We start from the raw sequence: 18239 nt of genomic DNA, 5'->3' as shown, positions 1-18239 counted from the left end.
TATTCTAAGATCGGCCGGAGTCAGATCTTGTCTCCGATCGGAAAGTTGCGGCATTCGGCAACCCATGCCGACGGGAAAACATTTCTCTGCGATAAATGTTCTCCTGGGGAAATATTATTAGTTTCTGTGTGTTCTTAACTTCTTTTGCGGTGTAGACGTCTTTTCCTTTTTTTTCCCTTTCTTGTTCCTTCATTTGTCTGCTCTGGTGTTGTCAATCCTTTGTCAAGACAATTTATGACCTTATCGTTTCCCTGACTGTTCCTGCGTCGATTTCTCTTATCCTTATCCTGGTCCCTCGAGATACCCCCATAGATTATTCAGACCATTCTTTTCTTTTCTTCTTTTCGGGTCTCCCACCTTTTTTATTTCTTTCGTTTTCTTCTCTTCCTTGAATAGATATACAATTTAGACATGAGACTCCAACAAAGACTGCCCTCGCAGCTCGCCAAACGACCAACAACGACATCCCCGCGATCCCCAACCCACCGAACCCGCCAACACAGAACCCAATCCTCCAACTCACCCACACCCACAAACACGAAAGCAAATGCGCACAATCAACCAAAGCACGCGCCGCCCCCCTCAGGCACCGCAGCCTCATCCGCCGGCGCGCCAACACCGCCCGTGAGCCCTGCGCCTCGATCTCTGGGCCAGAGAATCCAGGCCGGCCCGGTGGGGAGACTGGGGAGGTCATACACGCGCATTCAGGAGCGTAGGCCGTATGCGACGCAGGTGGTCAGTTCGATTGTGATTTATCTGTGTGGGGATTTGAGTGCGCAGTTTTTGTTTCCGTCGGAGAGTTCGAGTCCGGCGCGGGAGGCGAAGGATGGGGATGGGGAGCGTGAGGGGGTGGAGGGACAGGAGGGTCAGAGTATCCTGGGAGGATATGATCCATGGAGAACGATGCGGCATTTGGCTGTTGGTGTGGGATCGAGTATTCCAACGTTCAAATGGTAAGTATCAAGCAAGCAGCCAAGCAAGCATGCACCCAAAGCCTAGATACTAACGCCATCCCGGAAACAGGTTCATGTTCCTCCATCGCAACTTCAACTACTCGTCCAAGTTCCTCTCTATCCTGACCAAAGTCACCGTTCAGCAAATCGTCTTCACCCCGGTCTTCAACACGTACTTTTTCAGTTTGCAATCTCTCCTCTCGGGCGCGACACTGGGGGAGACATTTGAGCGGTTGAAGAAGGCTCTACCCCTGAGTATCCAGAACAGTGTCAAGCTGTGGCCGGCTGTCACGGCATTCAGTTTCATGTACGTCGCGCCGCAGTTCAGGAGTATTTTCTCGGGCTGTATTGCTGTTGGATGGCAGACGTATCTGAGTTGGTTGAATCAGAAGGCTGCGAAGGAGGTTGCGGCGGCTGAGTACGCGGAGATGATGTCCTCAAAGGCGTTGACGTCTAGTGGGATTGATTCTTCGGCGACCTTGAAGACGTGATGATCTGATAAATGATCGTGTTTAAAATCGCTCTTTTTGACCCAGTCGGTTTCGTGTGAATATGGCGGTGTTGGCTGTACATAGAATTACCCTCATGTTTTTGAGCGTTGAGATACCAGATAGATAGACTCTTTCAATGATGATACTTTGTACATATTATAGAAACAAGCAATAAACCCCAACCTGTAAATACAAACGCATTTTTTAATCATCGCACGACGAGTGGAATGATTAATTAACACCGTTAAGCTTCCATCTAAACCCCGACCCGCCGCGATCAGATCGAGAAAACGCGCCACTCTTATCAAACCACCACCAACAAACACCCACACGGGGACATGTTACATGTTCCATTCCATGACATGATATGACAGTTCCCATTCAGTCGCAGGCATGTCCTGCCCACCGCCATCGCAGAAACTAATCCCCGCCGGATTCGTCGACGACAACGACGATAACAGCACCGATTACGGATCCGACTTCACCCCGGACGAAGTGGACGAACTGTTCGCCAAAGTCGCCCCGGAACACGCGACCGGGCAGAACGTGCCGGCCACCAAGGGAGAAAAAGAACAGGAACAGCAACAAAAGGAAGGGAAAGAGCAGGAGAGGAAGATTGTGGGTGATATTGAAGATTATTATGCGGGTTCACCGTTGTCTCCCCGCGTGCCTAAGGTACTTGGGAGAGAGAGATTTGGTTCGCCATGGCATCAGAAGCAACAGCAACAGCAACAGCAAAAGAATACTGGTAGCAGACCAGGTCAGATGCCAGGCAACGCTGGCACCGCGTCTGGTATTTTAGCTACTCCCTTGTGTTTTCTTTTTCACTGGAGAACTGACAGTCTGACGAAGCGTTTAGTTGAGCATCCGAATTCCATCGAGGGACGAAAAAGAGATCGTGAACGGGCCATCGCGCGCGAGAAAGAGTGGACGAAACAAGAGGACGAGAATAATAATGCGCCAGATCTTCGATCTCCGATAGAGCGATTCAGACTCCCGCCCAATAAGCCATTTTCGGTAACGGATTTGATTTCCCCCGCGTGGTGCGAGTTGCAGTATTGGTATACGTTGACCAAGTTTGGGAGGAAGAGACGGACGCCTGCGATGAAGCAGGGGAGTACCATACACAAGACGCTGGAGGATGAGATCTACACGACTGTTTCGGTGGAGATTACGACGAGGGAGGATGCGTTGGCGTTGAGGATTTGGAATGTCATTCAGGGTCTGCGGATGCTGCGGGAGTATGGAATTACGAGGGAGTTGGAGGTTTGGGGGCTGGTGGATGGGGAGCTGGTGAATGGGGTTATTGACCAGCTCTCGTTTGAGTGTCCGGATTCTGATCTTGAGGCTACGGCTGCAGAGTACTATGCCGATGTGGAGGTTTCGAGGGCGGCGATGCCAGAGTACCAGATGTCGCTGACGGATTATTTGCTGTCTCCGTCGCAGGGTGGGAGGAGGTTGTCTGATGCCTCGTGGCAGAATGCTCCTTCGCTAACCCCCGATGACTCGGTCAGCCAGCAGCTTTCCCCAGAGGTCTTCAGTTTGCCCAGGGTTTATATGACGGATGTCAAGACGAGAGCGAGTAACTCGACTCCCACTGTCAAGAGCTCGTCTTTTCGACCGACTCTGCTCCAGCTCCAGATGTATTATCATATGCTCAACCGTCTTGTCCTCAGCGACGATGTCACCGTGGAATTGCTTGCGTCACGGTATAACCTAGACCCTGAGCGCAGCTTCACGGACGCCTTCATCACCGAAGTGGGCGGTTTAAACGATCAATTCTTCGATGCGCTGTCCACGCAGGACTTTGATTCTGATTTCATTGCCTCCCCGGAAGACGCAAAAGGAATCTCCCGAGACTCAGACTTCACTCCCCCGGCCAGCCAGGACTCGAGCACCATTCTCCTCACACATAACAATCTCTCCAGTCTCTGGAAGTTCATGAAAGACCAACTCCGTCTCACATTCCTCCCTCCCCCCGAATCCATCGTCGCCGCCTCCATCCCCTCCAAGACTCAGCCAGCCCTTCTCGAGCCCTACCCAACCGTCCTATCTCCCCTCTTAACAGCCCGATACCTCTCTTCTGCCCCAACAACCGACCTCCAACCCCGAGTCCTAGGAAGCCGATCCTTCCTATTCGACCCCACGACCCTACACTCCTACCTGGGCGACCAAATGAGCTGGTGGCGCGGTACACGCGACCCGCGCGGCGTCGAGGTCATGGAAGCGTGGAAATGCCGACTCTGCGATTTCCGCGATGATTGTGTCTGGCGCGAGGAGCGCGAATGGCAAATGGCGAATCGGAAACGGGGGAGGAGGGGTTCTGCTTCGAGGGGGTTTGTGGAGGGGGTTGCATTTGGTTGATTCTCTCTCTCTCTCTCTCCCTCTCTCTGTTCTTTAAGCCGGAGGCTTTTTGTGTTTTGTTTTCATCTTTGGCGTTTAGAGATTTTATTTGCATGTGCATTTGCATTTGGTTGCCCAGATTATGGGTGGTGGTATCTGGTTACACAGGGTATAGAAGGTATTGGTCGTTTTAGGCAATTAGTGCTTGCGTGCGTGTTCTATTATCCACCCAAGTTTAGTAAATAATATGCAATCTTCTATATAACCATGCAGTTGAACCATCTATCAACCTCACTCTCAAGTCTTGCACTGAGAATCTAGCTTCATGGCTATCTTGATCTGTTGAGATGGAACATGTTATGTATAGCCTAACCTAGACTAAATCACAAAGGATAACTTCGAACTTCTTCCTCCTTCTCCAAATCCAGCCCAGCAGCCACCTGCTCTTCATGTTTCTGGTCAAGATACTCCAGCAGAACCTCCTCATACCTCTCCTTACCCTTATACCGCGACACATCATCACCCCAACTCCGAATCGCAGACGCAAGCCGACCAGGAACATACGGCTCCTTGACGATCTCCGTGATGGGCTCAAAATACGTCCGAATGGTGAAAACCACCGCCCCAGACCGTGGAAGACGACGCAACGACTGCCTCTCCGACCGGAAGAAGTGGTGCTCGATAGCCTTGTTCTTCTGCGCCGTGCTCCACGAGACTTCAGTCGCGTCTTCGGACCCGATACTATGCGACCAGGGCAGGTTATCGTCGACTTGGATGAAGTAGTTATTCCGGAGAACGGGGTCTTCGGGTTTAAGACGACGGAAGAAATTCATCATTCCCTTTTCGAGTTTCTCGCGGTATTGGGGCACGTCGCCGGAGGTGTGGATTTCGGATAGTCGCATCCCGAATTTGTCTTCGAGGCGCCAGAAGCCGGCGAGGAGGATTGCGCCTGCGAGGAGGTAGTACTCGCCGTCTTCTTTCTCGAACATTAATGCGAGGTCATCTTGGACGAGACGTGCGGCTGTGGCCATCGGGTCTTCTGGTAGTGGGCATTGTACGATGTTGAAGGATTCTCCTGTTACGAGGTTGTTGATTCCGGTTTCTGTCTTTTGGAACATTGAGGGATATCGTTCTGGGAGGTAGGAGCAGCTACACACGAGGAGAAAACCGTTAGCCTACGAAGTATTGAGATAGCATTGTTCGTGATATTGTCGACTCACAGCTCCTCCAGCAGCTCAATCGCTCCGTCCATTGCTTCGGGCGCGGTTCCATAGCATTTTGTGCCTCGTTCTTGGATCCGACGTGCCTTGTCAGCGTGATATCGCAGATAGTGATTATCGAGTTCTACGTAAACTCTGTGAGTATGAATTTGATTCGAGGAAGATGGTTGCTCTTACCTATCCATTCATCCCAGTTCATGCTTCTCAAGCCCATAGTGATAAAATACTTTCTGTACAGGCTCTTTGTCAGACAGTCGTCGCGACTATAGACATTGGATTCGACTTACGGGCCATATCTGAAAGGTCGGTAGGGGATTGGCTTTGTTGTGTGAACGTTCCAGTCTGGATATGGGGATGCGGATGGTCTTTTGAAATCCAAAGGTGCCCATTCTTCGTCACGAGCAGAGGTCAGTTACTTGCGGCTAAATCATCATATACTCTGTTATCGGAAGAGGGCTTCATACTCCCTGGCTCTCTGGTGGGCTTTTTGAATTTTGATACTGAAGACCTCTTCTCGAGGTCTGGGGTCGAGGGTATGGGGATCTGTTCAGCCGTCTTCCACCTCTTTGAGACGGTGATTGCAAGCCAGACGCAGACATTTAGTATCAGACAGACGAATGCTACATCTTTTATGTGATACTGGCCGATATGCAAATTATCAAGAGTCATTGTCATTCCTTGCTTCAAAATAGAGGGGATAAGTTGACAGGATCAACCAGGTCTTCGAAGAGATGAAGAATACTTCATCACCCCAACCTGTCAATAGGATGGTAAGCTCTTTTTGCTGCAGGTGGTATCAAGTAAATACCGCCATGCGGTCATATCAAGATAAAGATAAAGCCTGTGCCATTCGCGTTAATCGGATGCGATCGTGCGTTGACGGCGATCAGTCCCCATTATGATACCTGGATCCGACCACCGATAGCCTGCAGCCAATCCATGTACATCCTGAAGCAAGAATGAGTTCAATTTGCGGGGAAACCCTTATCTTTGCGGTCTGTGATACTGCAAATCTCGTTGGCGTTGAGGGATTTCTTATCCTAATTCGGTATAGGTCACACCGCCGGATGTTGATTTCCTGTTGTCGCCTGCAAGGGCGCATTCTGTTTACAAATATGGGCAACCGGATGTAATTCTATTTATACATACTATTATTTGTATTGTGGTTGGGTAGCCCCAGCTTATTTTGTTCCTGTACTTAGATCCCGTCGTTGGAGGAGACAGTACTGTCCCCATTGACGACGGAAGCGCTCTGGAACGAAGGGCAGATCAGGGATCCAGATCAAACGGCCCCAGATGCTTGTTCGGGAAGCATCAAGGAAAGAAGCGCAAGAAAGCTTCTCCCACTGCGCTTCGTCATCTATATAATGAGGTTCTAGTTCTGTTGCGACTCGCTCGGGGAAATGCGAATCAACGAGGAAAGAACACTGCGCGATGTCGACCTATTATTGATATTAGTTTACTGTCAGATAAGAAGCAGAATAAAGCTGCGCAAATGACTCACGTATTTCTCAGGATCCTCCTCGTTTAGATCGTTCATTCCGGCTGGAATCTGCGATGTGCCATCTAGAAGAGCCTGAAAGTTTGTGGCATCGGGGAATTCTCCAGGAAGAAGTCCCCGGAACTCGCTCCGTATAAACTTGGCCCGCATGTCATTGGGAAGGAAGAACGACGAGGGGAATCGATACCACTCCTTGCCGAAGCAAACCGATTGACCGGCATAAGTAATATCCAGATCCTTCAATGGCTCAAACACCTTCAGAGGAGCGTTGTATCCCGTGATCATCCCGGTAATCCGGAGCAAACCCGAGTTTATGGCAACGAGGACCAATGACAACACCACGGCAAGCTTGAACGGCGCTGGAACGCGTCCGATAGCCTCTTTCGAGTTGCTGGATCCAACGTAGGACAGAACCATGTGGAACGAAATGGCGGCATTGAGAGCCAAGAACGGATACGCAGGATGCATGAATCTCTCTTCCTTGTGAGGCTGGACGGTGAAAATAGCAAACCACATATAGAAAGGTGTGATGAGAGTAACAGTCCTCAACAAAGTCTGTTTAGTGGTAACTTGAGACCGGAAAACAGCTTGAAGAACGAGCAATGGTGCTGCAGACATAGCCAAAATGAACCAAACGTTGAAGTTCAGCAGGAGATTCCGGATATAGAACGTCCAGGGCTCTGTTCCAAAGATCTCGGGGCCTCTTCCCTGTCCACCGAAAATGTTGTAAGCAACAATATTCCATGGAACGATGGCAAATTTCCGGAAGAAAACATAGTCAGCAGCAATCTCGAGTGCCTAGAGGAATTAGCATGCTACCAATAACGAGCGATCGACAAAAGCGTACTAAGATTGCCAAGCACCCAAAGATTCCTTTGAAAATGCCTCCGAATGTCTTCAACATGGAACCCGAGATAAATCCAATAATGACCTCTTCAAGTAGTAGAGGAATGATGAGAGCTCCAGCAAATGGCCAGCCCACAATCGCACCGAGACCAAACCACATGATTCCCTGCGCTGTTTTCTGGCTACCTCTCCAATCCAGGAACGCCGTGAGACCCAGCATTGACGTATGCATAGTAAAACTAGATGGAAGGAACGAGGTAGACGCATGGAACATGCCCGGGCTGAAAGCGACGGCCATGAGGAACAAAAGGCCAATTCGGGGGCTGAGGGTGCGGCAAATGGCGGAGTAGAGTCTTGTCTGACAAGCAGCACAAACAAGAGCCAGGAAGAAACGGATCACGTAGAACTCAGAAGTCTTGCTCTGAAATGGAAAAGAGCCGAATTTTCCGACGGCTGCATGAAGGGAGACGTAAAGCCAGCTTCGGATCGAGTAGACGGGCGAATACTCCCATGTTTCAAGACCATATCCATGATTCAAGTAATGTGTAGGCTCCCAGAAGTTGAATACTTCATCGCAGTCCTGAATAGGCGCAAGGAAAGCGGAAATTCCATTAGAAATGAGACACAGATAAAGCGTTATGTTGAGAGGGATATAAAACGGCGGCGGAGGTGGACTGCAATGGGTCTTGAGGTTAGTTGGGGAGCTCCAATGTTATGACGGATATTCGAGTTATACCGTTGTTTTGTACGTGGTTTGACACGTCTTGATGGATCTGATGGTTCATTCATTTGGGTTCCAGTAGGCTCCATCGTCAATTGCCTCACAGACAGAGAGATCTTCGTCGAGCGATAAAAAAGATCCGCTGGAGATGCTCGATCAGACCACGATAAACGATAAACAGCTTGTCCGGTGGCCGCAACGGCAACTATGGCAGATCCCGGAAAAAAAAAGTTTCTTGACTTCACCTGCTCGATCAGTCTGCAAGCAACCTCTGATTATTTTATTTTTCTTGAAACTCTATTTTTTCGAGTCCAAGATGAGTGACCAGAAACTGCATGGTCAGTCCCATGGGACTCCAGGAAGTACTAGCGACGTTCCTCCTGCTAAACGTCCTTGTATGAACGATACGCCACCCATCGCAGGAACACCCGATGATGGCAGTGACTTCTACAACACGCCCTGGACCGCAGGAACGCCTGTGAACAATAACGAAGACAAAAATGTTGTCGCGACAAGTCAACCGAGCGAGCCATCCGCGTCTCCTAATCCAGCTCCTATAATCCCAGGATTAAATCTCGTCAACGAGTCTTTCAAGGATATGCAGCCGGCGAATAACGAATCGAATCCACCCCAGAATCCAGAAAATGAGAACATTGTTGCAGACACCAATGTTGACGACCAGACCGAAACCACCCAGAACAAACCAGAGACCACCGCGCAACAGGAGCCAGTGCCTGTAGCCGGAGAAGCGATGGAGGTGGAGCAAAATGGCGAGCAGCACAACCAAGAAGTCGCAAACCAGAGGTCGAACGAGACCGGCGCGGCACCTGCCCCTGATGCCATGGATACTACTCTGCCCGAGAACGAAGACGAGCACCCGGAATGGGAGGTTGACTCTTCTCCATACGAGTCGTCTTCTGACAGTTCGACGGATTCCTCAGACGACAGCGATGACAGTGATGACGAAGACTATCCAATCCTTAGTGCCGAAGAACAAGCCCGAATTCTGATGCAGGCAGAACTTGGCTCTGATGACGAAGGAGAAGGCAAGGGTAAATCGGGCGGACATATCAAAACGGCAAACGAAATAGTAGATGATGTGCCGCCCATCCCAGACATTACAGTTACTCCCGAGATGAAAACAGTTTTCCTGGGTAGTATCACCGCAATTGTGGAAAACACAATTCTCATCGAGGCCAGTGTTTCGGGAGAATATCAGGTGCTCGAGTCAGGCTCATTGCTTTGTCTCGAAAACCGGAACGTCATCGGAGTGGTCTCTGAAACATTGGGCCGAGTCGAGAATCCATTGTATGCTGTTCGATTCCCAAGTGCTGCCGATGTCGAGCAACACGGTCTATCTAAAGGAACGAACATATACTATGTCGAGCAACACTCTACATTCGTCTTCACCCAGCCCCTCAAAGGAATCAAGGGAAGCGATGCATCGAATTTCCACGACGAAGAAATTGCTGAGGATGAAGTCGAATTTTCCGACGACGAAGCAGAGGCTGAATACAAGCGAAAGCTGAAGCAGAAGCGTCAGGAGAGAAAGGACGCCAGGAATGAGAACGGTCCAGCGAGAGCGAAAAAGGGACAACCTGGCCCATCGAAACTCAGTCACACTGAACTCAACTATGATGACGATGCAGGTGAAGATGGGTACACTCCTCTTGCCCGCCCAAAAAATTTGCACGAGATTATGGGCCAACAAGAGGCACCGGTCGAGGGCGATGGCCCCTCTGCTAGAGGCTCTGGCTTCCGTGGTGGTCGAGGCCGAGGCCGAGGTGATCGTGGTCGTGGTGGGCGTGGTAGAGGAGGGTCTCGCGACTTCCGCGATCAAAACTCTCGTGATTCTCGGCCACAGGCCCATCAGCCAAGACCAGCTACGGACTCTCAACCTCAACCTGCAAGCTACGGCCAGCAGGCTTACCAGCCGGCACAGCAAGGTGCTTACGGACTGCCTCAGCAATTCCCATTTGCACCTTTCCAGCAGCAGCAGCAACCATATGCTCAAAGCGCAACCCCACCACAGTTCCCCTTCCAGATGCCTCAGATGCCTCAAATGCCGTATCAACAGCAGTTTCAACAAACTAACCCATATATCAACCCTCTATTCTTAGCTGCCCTGCAACAGCAACAGCAGCAATATCAGCAACCACAGCAGGCAGCTGGACAGCCGCAGGGCCAGAACCCATCAATGAATTTTGATCAGGTCAAGGCGCAATTGGATCTTTTGCGACAATTGAGCAACCAAAACCAAGGGCCACCACCCCAGTGATGCTGTGATACCACATTCATGATCTTCTTTTGATGTCTTTCCTCTAATCATTTTGGCTAAAACTTACATGGTTGCATATTAAGGAGCTGGTCATATGGCTTTCGGTTGGGAATAGAAAAGTTATTGTCTTTGGTTTAACCCGTTGAATTTGGTATATGTAAAGTGTATAGCACATAATTTATGTGAGAAGTGTGTTTGAATAAAATATTATTGCTTACTATACATGAGCATATCATCCATCTACCAGAAAACTTCGCGATAATCATGATACTTGCCTTTATTTGTATTGGGTATTCGGTTTTGTATAAAGGCAGAATTGACTACTTGCATTGCCCACAAACTCACGATTCACTCTGCTTTGAGCTCTTCGCTAGAACCCAAAAGTTTTCCATCTTCGCTCGAGCCAAAACGTCCTTTGCTTGCGTGTCGCTTTCGCACACACGGGCACCAAGCCATTTTCTGAAAGAGCGACCCTTAGCCTGACCCTCCCACAAGAGGGTGCAGGTATTGGTGCTGAGATCTTTCAAGTCACCCGTTTTTTCGTCTTCAGCGGCTAACCACGCTGCTGAAGCTTCACGGTTACCCTCTCGTACAGCTCCTGGACCAGCATTTTCTGTCCAGTCGATTCGGTTCATCATGAGTTTCTTGTAAGCGTTGATCGAGTGGGCACCTCCCTCGACAACGACCAGATTGAACCGGGGGTTCATGACGCAGACGCCAGAAAGAGCATTCTGTTCCGCATTTTTGCTGATCTTGAAGCGATTGCGTCCATTAGCAAGGCTGTCAATTCGATACACAGACACGAAAATTCCCTTTTCAGCATCCTTCTCCTGCTGACTTGCGAGCTTCTCTCGACGCTCTTCCTTGGTCAATTTACGTTCTTGATTGGCAGCTTCGTGCTGTGTACGACGGTCCGCGATCTCCCGGCCCACACGGGCTTCAACGGCCGTGGGGTCTTTGACTGCTTGTTCACCCAGAACTCGCATGAGATTGGACTTCTTGACCTTCGGTGGAGGCGCAGGTTCTAGACCTAATCTGATCTTCGCTTGCTGCTCCTTGAGGTCGGCCATTCTTCGCTGTCGACGGATCTTAGCTTGTTCCTTGTGTGTAAGATACATAGGTTTTTGAGCAGGCATGTGCTTGTCCTGGGGAGGATCAAGGAGGACAGGGTGCTGAACATAGAGAGTGACTATGGAATCTGGGGTGTCGATCTTGAGGTTCTTCTCGTCTTCAATCGCAGAATAGTCGGGTCCGTCTACCAGACCTTCATCCCACCATTCAATTGCCGGCGGAGCAGGCACAAGAAATGCCTTTTCCACATCCAGATCTTCATCAATACCAGCTTGTCTTGCCCTCTCCGCAATGCGTTTCTTCATAGCCTCCAGCTGAGCCTGTCGACGTAGAGCAGCCGCCTGTTGTATATACTTTCCTTTCTGGTTGAAAAGGAGCTGTCGCGTTTGTCGTGGTTTCGCAATTGTGGCTTTGGGGCCGAGGTTCGGATCGTAATAAGGATTATTTCTGATTTCGTCGAGTGAAGGTCCTGAAAGATCAAGCCCGGCTTTCTCTTGTCTCTCAGGCATCGGCGACTCGACCCGCCGGTTTCCAAACTTTTGCTGCGAGGCCTGCCGCCCTTTGCCGCCCCGGAAATCTGGAGTGGTATCTGAAAGCAAAGCGGGATGAAGACCGACATCTAAACCACCGCGAGCTCGCGAAGAACCTTCATCATCAAGAGCTGGCGGCTGGTAAGTCGGGGCAGGAGTGTGCGTTCTTGGCTGAGCCGCCGTGCTGGCTCTCCCTGTTGCTGCTGCCACTCTTGCTTTCATTTGCTCCAGCCTAGACATAGCAGGACTGGCCGATGGTGGTGTGACACTAGGGGTTGGCGCTGCTGGTGTCAGGGCTGGGCTTGCGCCTTTCGCAGCTTGAAGCCTGGCGCGCACTGCTTCTGCCTTTGCTCGTGCCTCGGCCACCATCTTTTCAATGTCGACCTTGCCAGAGGCAGGGCCTCCTTGTGCTGGAGCTGGAGAGCCATGATTGGAGCGGGATCTTTTCTGTGAGTTATTGTCTTCGTCCTCGGGATGAGGCCGCTTCAGCACGTTGCCTGACACGTCCGCCATTATTGAGACACGAAAAGCACACCACTCACCCGCGGATCACAGTCGAGTTGTATGACTGGTTATCGAGAAGAAGCTGGGACCGACAGCTAGACCGCGAGAGCGTTGAGGATGAGGAGGAGAGATGCGAGATAAGTTATGTGGTGGAAGGAGAATAAATCACGGGATGATCCAACGTGGACGCAAGGCGGTGTCGCACGGCAGAAAAAAGTTCTTGGGGTGGAACTTTTTTCGCAGCTTCGAGACCGACGAATCCGCATTTTATTCTCCAGGCCAGCAACAGGAAAAAAGAATTCGCACCGCCAGTGTCTTCTGTCGCTCCTGGAGCTGCGGGAACCATGGCGACTTTCGCACGGCCTGTGGCATCCTCCATTGGAGGGGTCGACTTTGGAGTCTATTCGAATGAAGATATCAAAACTATTTCTGTAAAGCGAATTCACAATACTCCGACTTTGGATTCTTTCAACAACCCTGTTCCTGGTGGTCTATACGACCCAGCTTTGGGCGCATGGGGTGATCATGTGTAAGTTATTCTCATTGCATTCTTCGGGAAATTATTTTTTGCTTTTGCTATTATCTACTTCCATCTTTGCTTCTGTCCTGCATACGGCGAAGGCTGATTCCTTGTAGCTGCACGACTTGCCGCCAAAACTCCTGGTCTTGTACTGGCCATCCTGGACACGTTGAGCTACCCGTTCATGTTTATAATGTAACGTTTTTCGACCAGCTTTATCGGCTACTTCGAGCGCAATGCGTCTATTGCCATCGCCTTCAAATGTCCCGGGTCAATGTGAATGCATATGTATGCAAATTGCGACTTTTGCAGTACGGATTGGTCGACGAGACTGCAGTCATAGACTCGATGGGAACCGGGAAGACAGACAAAAAGAAGCCAGCGAAGGATGGAGAAGGCTCCAGCAGTGAGGACGAGGACGAGGACGATTTGATCGCCAAGAGAAACTCCTATGTCAAGAAGAGCATTCGCGAAGCGCAAGCTTCGGGGAAGCTGCAAGGCCTGATGGCTGGCGCAAAGAATCCGATTGCCGCGGAGCAGAGACGAGCCGTTGTCAAGGAGTTCTTCAAGGACATCGTGAGCATTAAAAAGTGTACCAACTGCAGCGGGTATGTTTGTCTATTCATGTATCAAACATGCTTCAATTTACTGATGGAAATCAAAGTATTTCGCCAGCTTACCGGAGGGATAAATACTCGAAGATTTTCAAGAAGGCTTTGCCCGAGAAGTCCAGACTTGCTATGGTACAGGCTGGATTCCAGGCACCAAATTCCTTGGTCCTCCTCCAGCAGGAAAAGAAACTTAACTCTAAAGAGAAGAACGGCGCCTCGGATACAGTCAGTGTGGCTTCGGAGCCCCACGGAGCAGAGGAAGAAGTTGCTCGCGGAAATGCCGTTATAACGCAGATGGAGGACAAGAATCAAGCGGCCTCTGAATCCCAGCAGTATATGCCTTCACCTGAAGTTCATGCCGCGATGGCGCTACTCTTTGAAAAGGACGGAGAGATCCTCAACCTTGTGTACAACTCTCGACCTTTGCCAAAGAAGGAGTCCCGAGTCAGTGCGGACATGTTCTTCATTAAGAATATCCTGGTTCCCCCGAACAAATACCGCCCTGCTGCTGCGCAAGGCCCAGGCGAAATCCTCGAAGCTCAGCAGAACACACCCTTTACCCAGATTTTGAAGAACTGCGACATTATCAATCAAATTAGCAAGGAAAGACAAAATGCGGGTGCTGACTCTGCCACTCGGATGCGGGACTACCGTGACCTTCTTCAGGCAATCGTTCAACTCCAAGATACAGTCAATAGCCTTATTGATAAGGACCGAAGCTCCCTGGCTGGACCGGCGGGAGCTGGAGCTGCGAATGGCATCAAGCAGATCCTTGAAAAGAAGGAGGGTTTGTTCAGAAAGAACATGATGGGTAAGCGAGTTAACTTCGCTGCTCGTAGTGTCATTTCGCCAGATCCCAACATCGAGACCAACGAAATCGGTGTTCCGCTGGTATTTGCCAAAAAGCTGACCTACCCGGAACCTGTCACCAACCATAACTTTTGGGAAATGAAGCAAGCAGTAATCAATGGCCCAGACAAGTACCCTGGTGCTGCTGCTATTGAGAATGAAGTTGGTCAAGTCACAAATCTCAAGTTCAAAAGCCTGGACGAGCGAACAGCACTTGCAAACCAGCTACTTGCCCCGTCTAACTGGCGAATGAAGGGATCTCGCAACAAGAAGGTCTACCGCCATCTCACGACTGGTGATGTCGTTTTAATGAACCGTCAGCCTACGCTGCATAAACCGTCCATCATGGGTCACAAAGCTCGGGTTTTGTCAAATGAAAGAACCATTCGCATGCACTACGCCAACTGTAACACTTACAATGCTGATTTTGATGGTGATGAAATGAACATGCATTTCCCCCAAAATGAGCTTGCTCGTTCGGAGGCTATGATGCTTGCTGATGCTGACCACCAATACCTTGTTGCGACGTCCGGCAAGCCTTTGAGAGGTTTGATTCAGGACCACATCTCGATGGGAACATGGTTCACCTGCCGGGATAGCTTCTTTGACAAGGAAGATTACCACCAACTTCTCTACTGCTGTTTGCGACCAGAGAACTCCCACACCATTACGGAACGGATCCAGCTTGTGGACCCGGCAATCATTCGACCGAAACGTCTTTGGACCGGAAAGCAGGTGATTACGACGATCCTCAAGAACATCATGCCCCCGGGCCGCGCTGGTCTTAACCTGAAGAGCAAGTCCTCAACACCCGGAGAACGATGGGGCGAAGGCAGTGAAGAAGGAAACGTTATCTTCAAAGATGGAGAGATGCTTTGCGGTATTCTTGACAAGAAGCAAGTTGGTCCAACTGCTGGTGGTCTTATTGACTCCATTCACGAAGTCTATGGACATACCATTGCAGGAAGACTCATTAGTATTCTTGGACGACTCTTGACCAGATTCTTGAACATGCGTGCGTTTACTTGCGGTATCGATGATCTTCGATTGACCAAAGAAGGCGATCGTGTCCGCAAGGAGATCTTAAGCAAGGCTGCCGGAATTGGTCGTGACGTTGCGCTGAAGTATGTTACTTTGGACCAAATCAAGGTTCCCGATGAGGATGCCGAGCTGCGCCGACGTATGGAAGAAGTCCTTCGAGTTGACGAGAAGCAGAGTGGCTTGGATAGTGTTGCAAACGCCCAAGGTGGCTCTCTTTCTTCCGAGATCACTCGGGCCTGTCTCCCCAAGGGTCTTGTCAAGCAGTTCCCGCGAAACCAGATGCAGTCGATGACAATATCCGGAGCCAAGGGTTCTGCTGTCAACGCAAACCTGATTTCCTGTAACCTGGGCCAGCAGGTTTTGGAAGGTCGACGTGTCCCCGTCATGATCAGTGGTAAAACTTTGCCATCCTTCAGAGCCTTTGAAACTCATCCCATGGCTGGTGGTTACGTGTGTGGTCGCTTCTTGACTGGTATCAAACCCCAAGAGTACTACTTCCACGCCATGGCCGGTCGTGAAGGTCTTATTGATACGGCTGTCAAAACTTCTCGATCTGGTTATCTGCAACGTTGTTTGATCAAGGGTATGGAAGGCTTGAGGGCGGAGTATGATACTTCAGTCCGTGAGGCCTCCGACGGTTCCATTGTTCAGTTCCTTTACGGAGAGGATGGTCTCGATATCACAAAACAGGTGCATCTTAAGGATTTCGATTTCCTTGCTTCAAACCATAAATCAATCATGTCTCAAGTCAACCTGACCAATGACTACCAAACTTTGGCCAAGGACGAGGTCACAAACTGGCATAAGGATGCAATGAAGAAGGTGCGCAAGACAGGAAAATCAGATGCTATGGACCCCGTGCTGTCGCGCTACCACCCTGGAGGAAACCTGGGCAGTACATCTGAGAAATTCTCTGCCGCACTCAAGAAGGTACGAATTTATTTAACTATACTTATCTATATTTTTACATAACTAACTTGATATCTTCACAGTACGAGGATAGCAACGATGACAAGCTTCTGAAAGACAAGAAGAAGAACATCGAGGGTGTCATCACTAAGAAGGCCTTTGATACTTTGATGAACATGAAGTATTTGAAATCGGTTGTGGACCCTGGTGAGGCGGTTGGAATTGTTGCCAGCCAATCTATTGGAGAGCCCTCGACCCAGATGACTTTGAACACCTTCCACTTGGCTGGACACTCGGCAAAGAACGTGACACTGGGTATTCCCCGATTGCGTGAAATTGTTATGACTGCCAGTGCTCACATCATGACCCCCACAATGACGTTGATTCTGAACGAAGAGATGAGCAAGGATGATTCTCAGAAATTCGCAAAGGCCATCAGCAAGCTTAGCATTGCGGAGATTATCGACAAGGTCCAAGTCCGGGAAAGGACTACATCAGGCAACGTGAAGGCCAAGGTCTATGACATTGATCTCACGTTCTTCGCAGCCGAAGAATACATGAAGGAGTATGCCATCCAAATCAAGGATGTGCAGAACACTTTGCAAAACAAGTTTATCCCCAAAATTGTGAAGCTCACTAGAGCCGAACTCAAGAAACGGGATGATGAAAAGTCTTTAAAGAACTTCTCGGCCGCTCAACCTGAGATTGGTGTCTCTGTTGGTACCATCGAGGAGGCTCCTCGCGGCCCTGACCGTGAAGGTGAACCTGCTGATGATGACAACGAAGATGACGAGGACGACGCCAAGCGAGCCAGAGGTGCTCAGAACCGCTCGAACCAGGTTTCTTATGAAGGCCCCGAGGATGATGAAGTTGACATGGTTCGACAACAAGACGCCTCCGAGGATGACGATGACGACGACGAGAACGACAAGCCTCAACAAACACGCGATGTGGAGATGAATGATGCTTCTGATGATCAGGACTCAGATGGGGAAACCAAGGACACCAAGCTGCGAGAGGAAGATATCAAGGGCAGATTTGCTGAAGTAACACAGTTCAAGTTCAACCCCAACAAGGGTTCTTCTTGTACTATCCAGCTCCAGTATGACATCTCGACCCCTAAGCTTCTTCTGCTCCCTCTGGTCGAGAATGCGGCCCGCAACGCCGTTATCCAGTCCATCCCTGGTCTCGGTGACTGTACATATGTGGAGGCAGACAAGGGCAAGAACCAGCCTGCCCAGGTCATCACAGACGGTGTCAACCTGCTAGCCATGCGTGACTACCAGGACATCATCCAGCCCCACAGTCTCTACACGAACTCCATCCACCACATGCTGAACCTCTACGGTGTCGAAGCCGCCCGTGCATCCATCATCCGGGAAATGCACGAGGTCTTCGAGGGTCACAGTATCTCGGTTGACAACCGTCACCTGAACCTGATCGGTGATGTGATGACACAGTCTGGCAGCTTCCGTGCCTTCAACCGTAACGGCCTCGTCAAGGATAGCTCGTCGCCTTTGGCCAAGATGAGTTTCGAGACGACAGTCGGTTTCCTCAAGGACACCGTGCTTGAGAGGGACTTTGACAACCTTAAGAGCCCCAGTAGCAGAATCGTTGTCGGTCGCTCTGGAACCGTGGGAACTGGTGCATTTGATGTTCTCGCTCCTGTAGCATAGTTGGTGGATGATGTGTTCCATTTGTTATAAATTTTTTTGCCATTATCTTGTATATGTTTGCAACATCTGATTGTGTATCACGCATTTTCTTTGTTTTTGATGTGTCTTACGATTCGGAGTTTGTCTCAGCGAATATAAGAAAAGTCTTGTTCCTATTCAGATAGCATACACTTTG

The 18239-nt window shown here is 50.0% G+C and overlaps 6 protein-coding genes across 6 annotated transcripts; 4 read left to right on the top strand and 2 right to left on the bottom strand.

The window, feature by feature from the left end:
- The first annotated feature begins 45 nt into the window (after positions 1–45).
- ASPWEDRAFT_40244 (uncharacterized protein) lies at positions 46–1679 on the top strand. Its single transcript, XM_040835278.1, has 2 exons — positions 46–953; positions 1024–1679. The coding sequence occupies exons 1-2, from the start codon at positions 412–414 to the stop codon at positions 1442–1444; spliced, it is 963 nt and encodes a 320-aa protein (XP_040688776.1). The 5' UTR covers positions 46–411; the 3' UTR covers positions 1445–1679.
- On the top strand, positions 1676–3989 carry ASPWEDRAFT_491624 (exonuclease V). The gene is made up of 2 exons (XM_040837226.1): positions 1676–2237; positions 2297–3989. The coding sequence occupies exons 1-2, from the start codon at positions 2085–2087 to the stop codon at positions 3806–3808; spliced, it is 1665 nt and encodes a 554-aa protein (XP_040688775.1). The 5' UTR covers positions 1676–2084; the 3' UTR covers positions 3809–3989.
- A 181-nt stretch (positions 3990–4170) lies between these two features.
- On the bottom strand, positions 4171–8143 carry ASPWEDRAFT_51268 (uncharacterized protein; the record flags this gene model as incomplete). The annotated part of the gene is made up of 8 exons (XM_040837568.1): positions 4171–4936; positions 5008–5131; positions 5185–5237; positions 5295–5397; positions 6206–6449; positions 6512–7306; positions 7356–8028; positions 8091–8143. The coding sequence occupies 8 exons, from the start codon at positions 8141–8143 to the stop codon at positions 4171–4173; spliced, it is 2811 nt and encodes a 936-aa protein (XP_040688774.1).
- Positions 8144–8391: 248 nt separating this feature from the next.
- ASPWEDRAFT_27769 (RNA-binding snoRNP assembly protein NAF1) lies at positions 8392–10353 on the top strand (the record flags this gene model as incomplete). The annotated part of the gene is made up of 1 exon (XM_040833039.1): positions 8392–10353. One exon carries the CDS (start codon positions 8392–8394, stop codon positions 10351–10353), a length of 1962 nt encoding a protein of 653 aa, XP_040688773.1.
- Positions 10354–10524: 171 nt separating this feature from the next.
- ASPWEDRAFT_491237 (U4/U6-U5 snRNP complex subunit PRP3) lies at positions 10525–12597 on the bottom strand. Its single transcript, XM_040837217.1, has one exon. It carries the CDS (start codon positions 12465–12467, stop codon positions 10695–10697), a length of 1773 nt encoding a protein of 590 aa, XP_040688772.1. The 5' UTR covers positions 12468–12597; the 3' UTR covers positions 10525–10694.
- A 205-nt stretch (positions 12598–12802) lies between these two features.
- ASPWEDRAFT_27767 (DNA-directed RNA polymerase I core subunit RPA190) lies at positions 12803–18064 on the top strand (the record flags this gene model as incomplete). Its single annotated transcript, XM_040833038.1, has 4 exons — positions 12803–12987; positions 13095–13586; positions 13643–16409; positions 16472–18064. 4 exons carry the CDS (start codon positions 12803–12805, stop codon positions 18062–18064), a joined length of 5037 nt encoding a protein of 1678 aa, XP_040688771.1.
- Between the last annotated feature and the right edge of the window lie 175 nt (positions 18065–18239).

This window comes from Aspergillus wentii (genome assembly GCF_001890725.1).
Source record: "Aspergillus wentii DTO 134E9 unplaced genomic scaffold ASPWEscaffold_4, whole genome shotgun sequence".
In the NCBI taxonomy this organism is placed as follows: domain Eukaryota; kingdom Fungi; phylum Ascomycota; class Eurotiomycetes; order Eurotiales; family Aspergillaceae; genus Aspergillus; species Aspergillus wentii.
The sequence above is the reverse complement of the archived record's forward strand: the minus strand, read 5'-3'. Positions and strand labels throughout refer to the sequence as shown.

Coding starts and splice junctions, on each gene's coding strand:
- ASPWEDRAFT_40244 (XM_040835278.1), top strand. CDS start 412: ATGAGACTCCAACAAAGACTGCCCTCGCAGCTCGCCAAACGACCAACA. Junction 954..1,023: donor AGTATTCCAACGTTCAAATG/GTAAGTATCAAG, acceptor TCCCGGAAACAG/GTTCATGTTCCTCCATCGCA.
- ASPWEDRAFT_491237 (XM_040837217.1), bottom strand. CDS start 12,467: ATGGCGGACGTGTCAGGCAACGTGCTGAAGCGGCCTCATCCCGAGGAC.
- ASPWEDRAFT_491624 (XM_040837226.1), top strand. CDS start 2,085: ATGCGGGTTCACCGTTGTCTCCCCGCGTGCCTAAGGTACTTGGGAGAG. Junction 2,238..2,296: donor CAACGCTGGCACCGCGTCTG/GTATTTTAGCTA, acceptor AGTCTGACGAAG/CGTTTAGTTGAGCATCCGAA.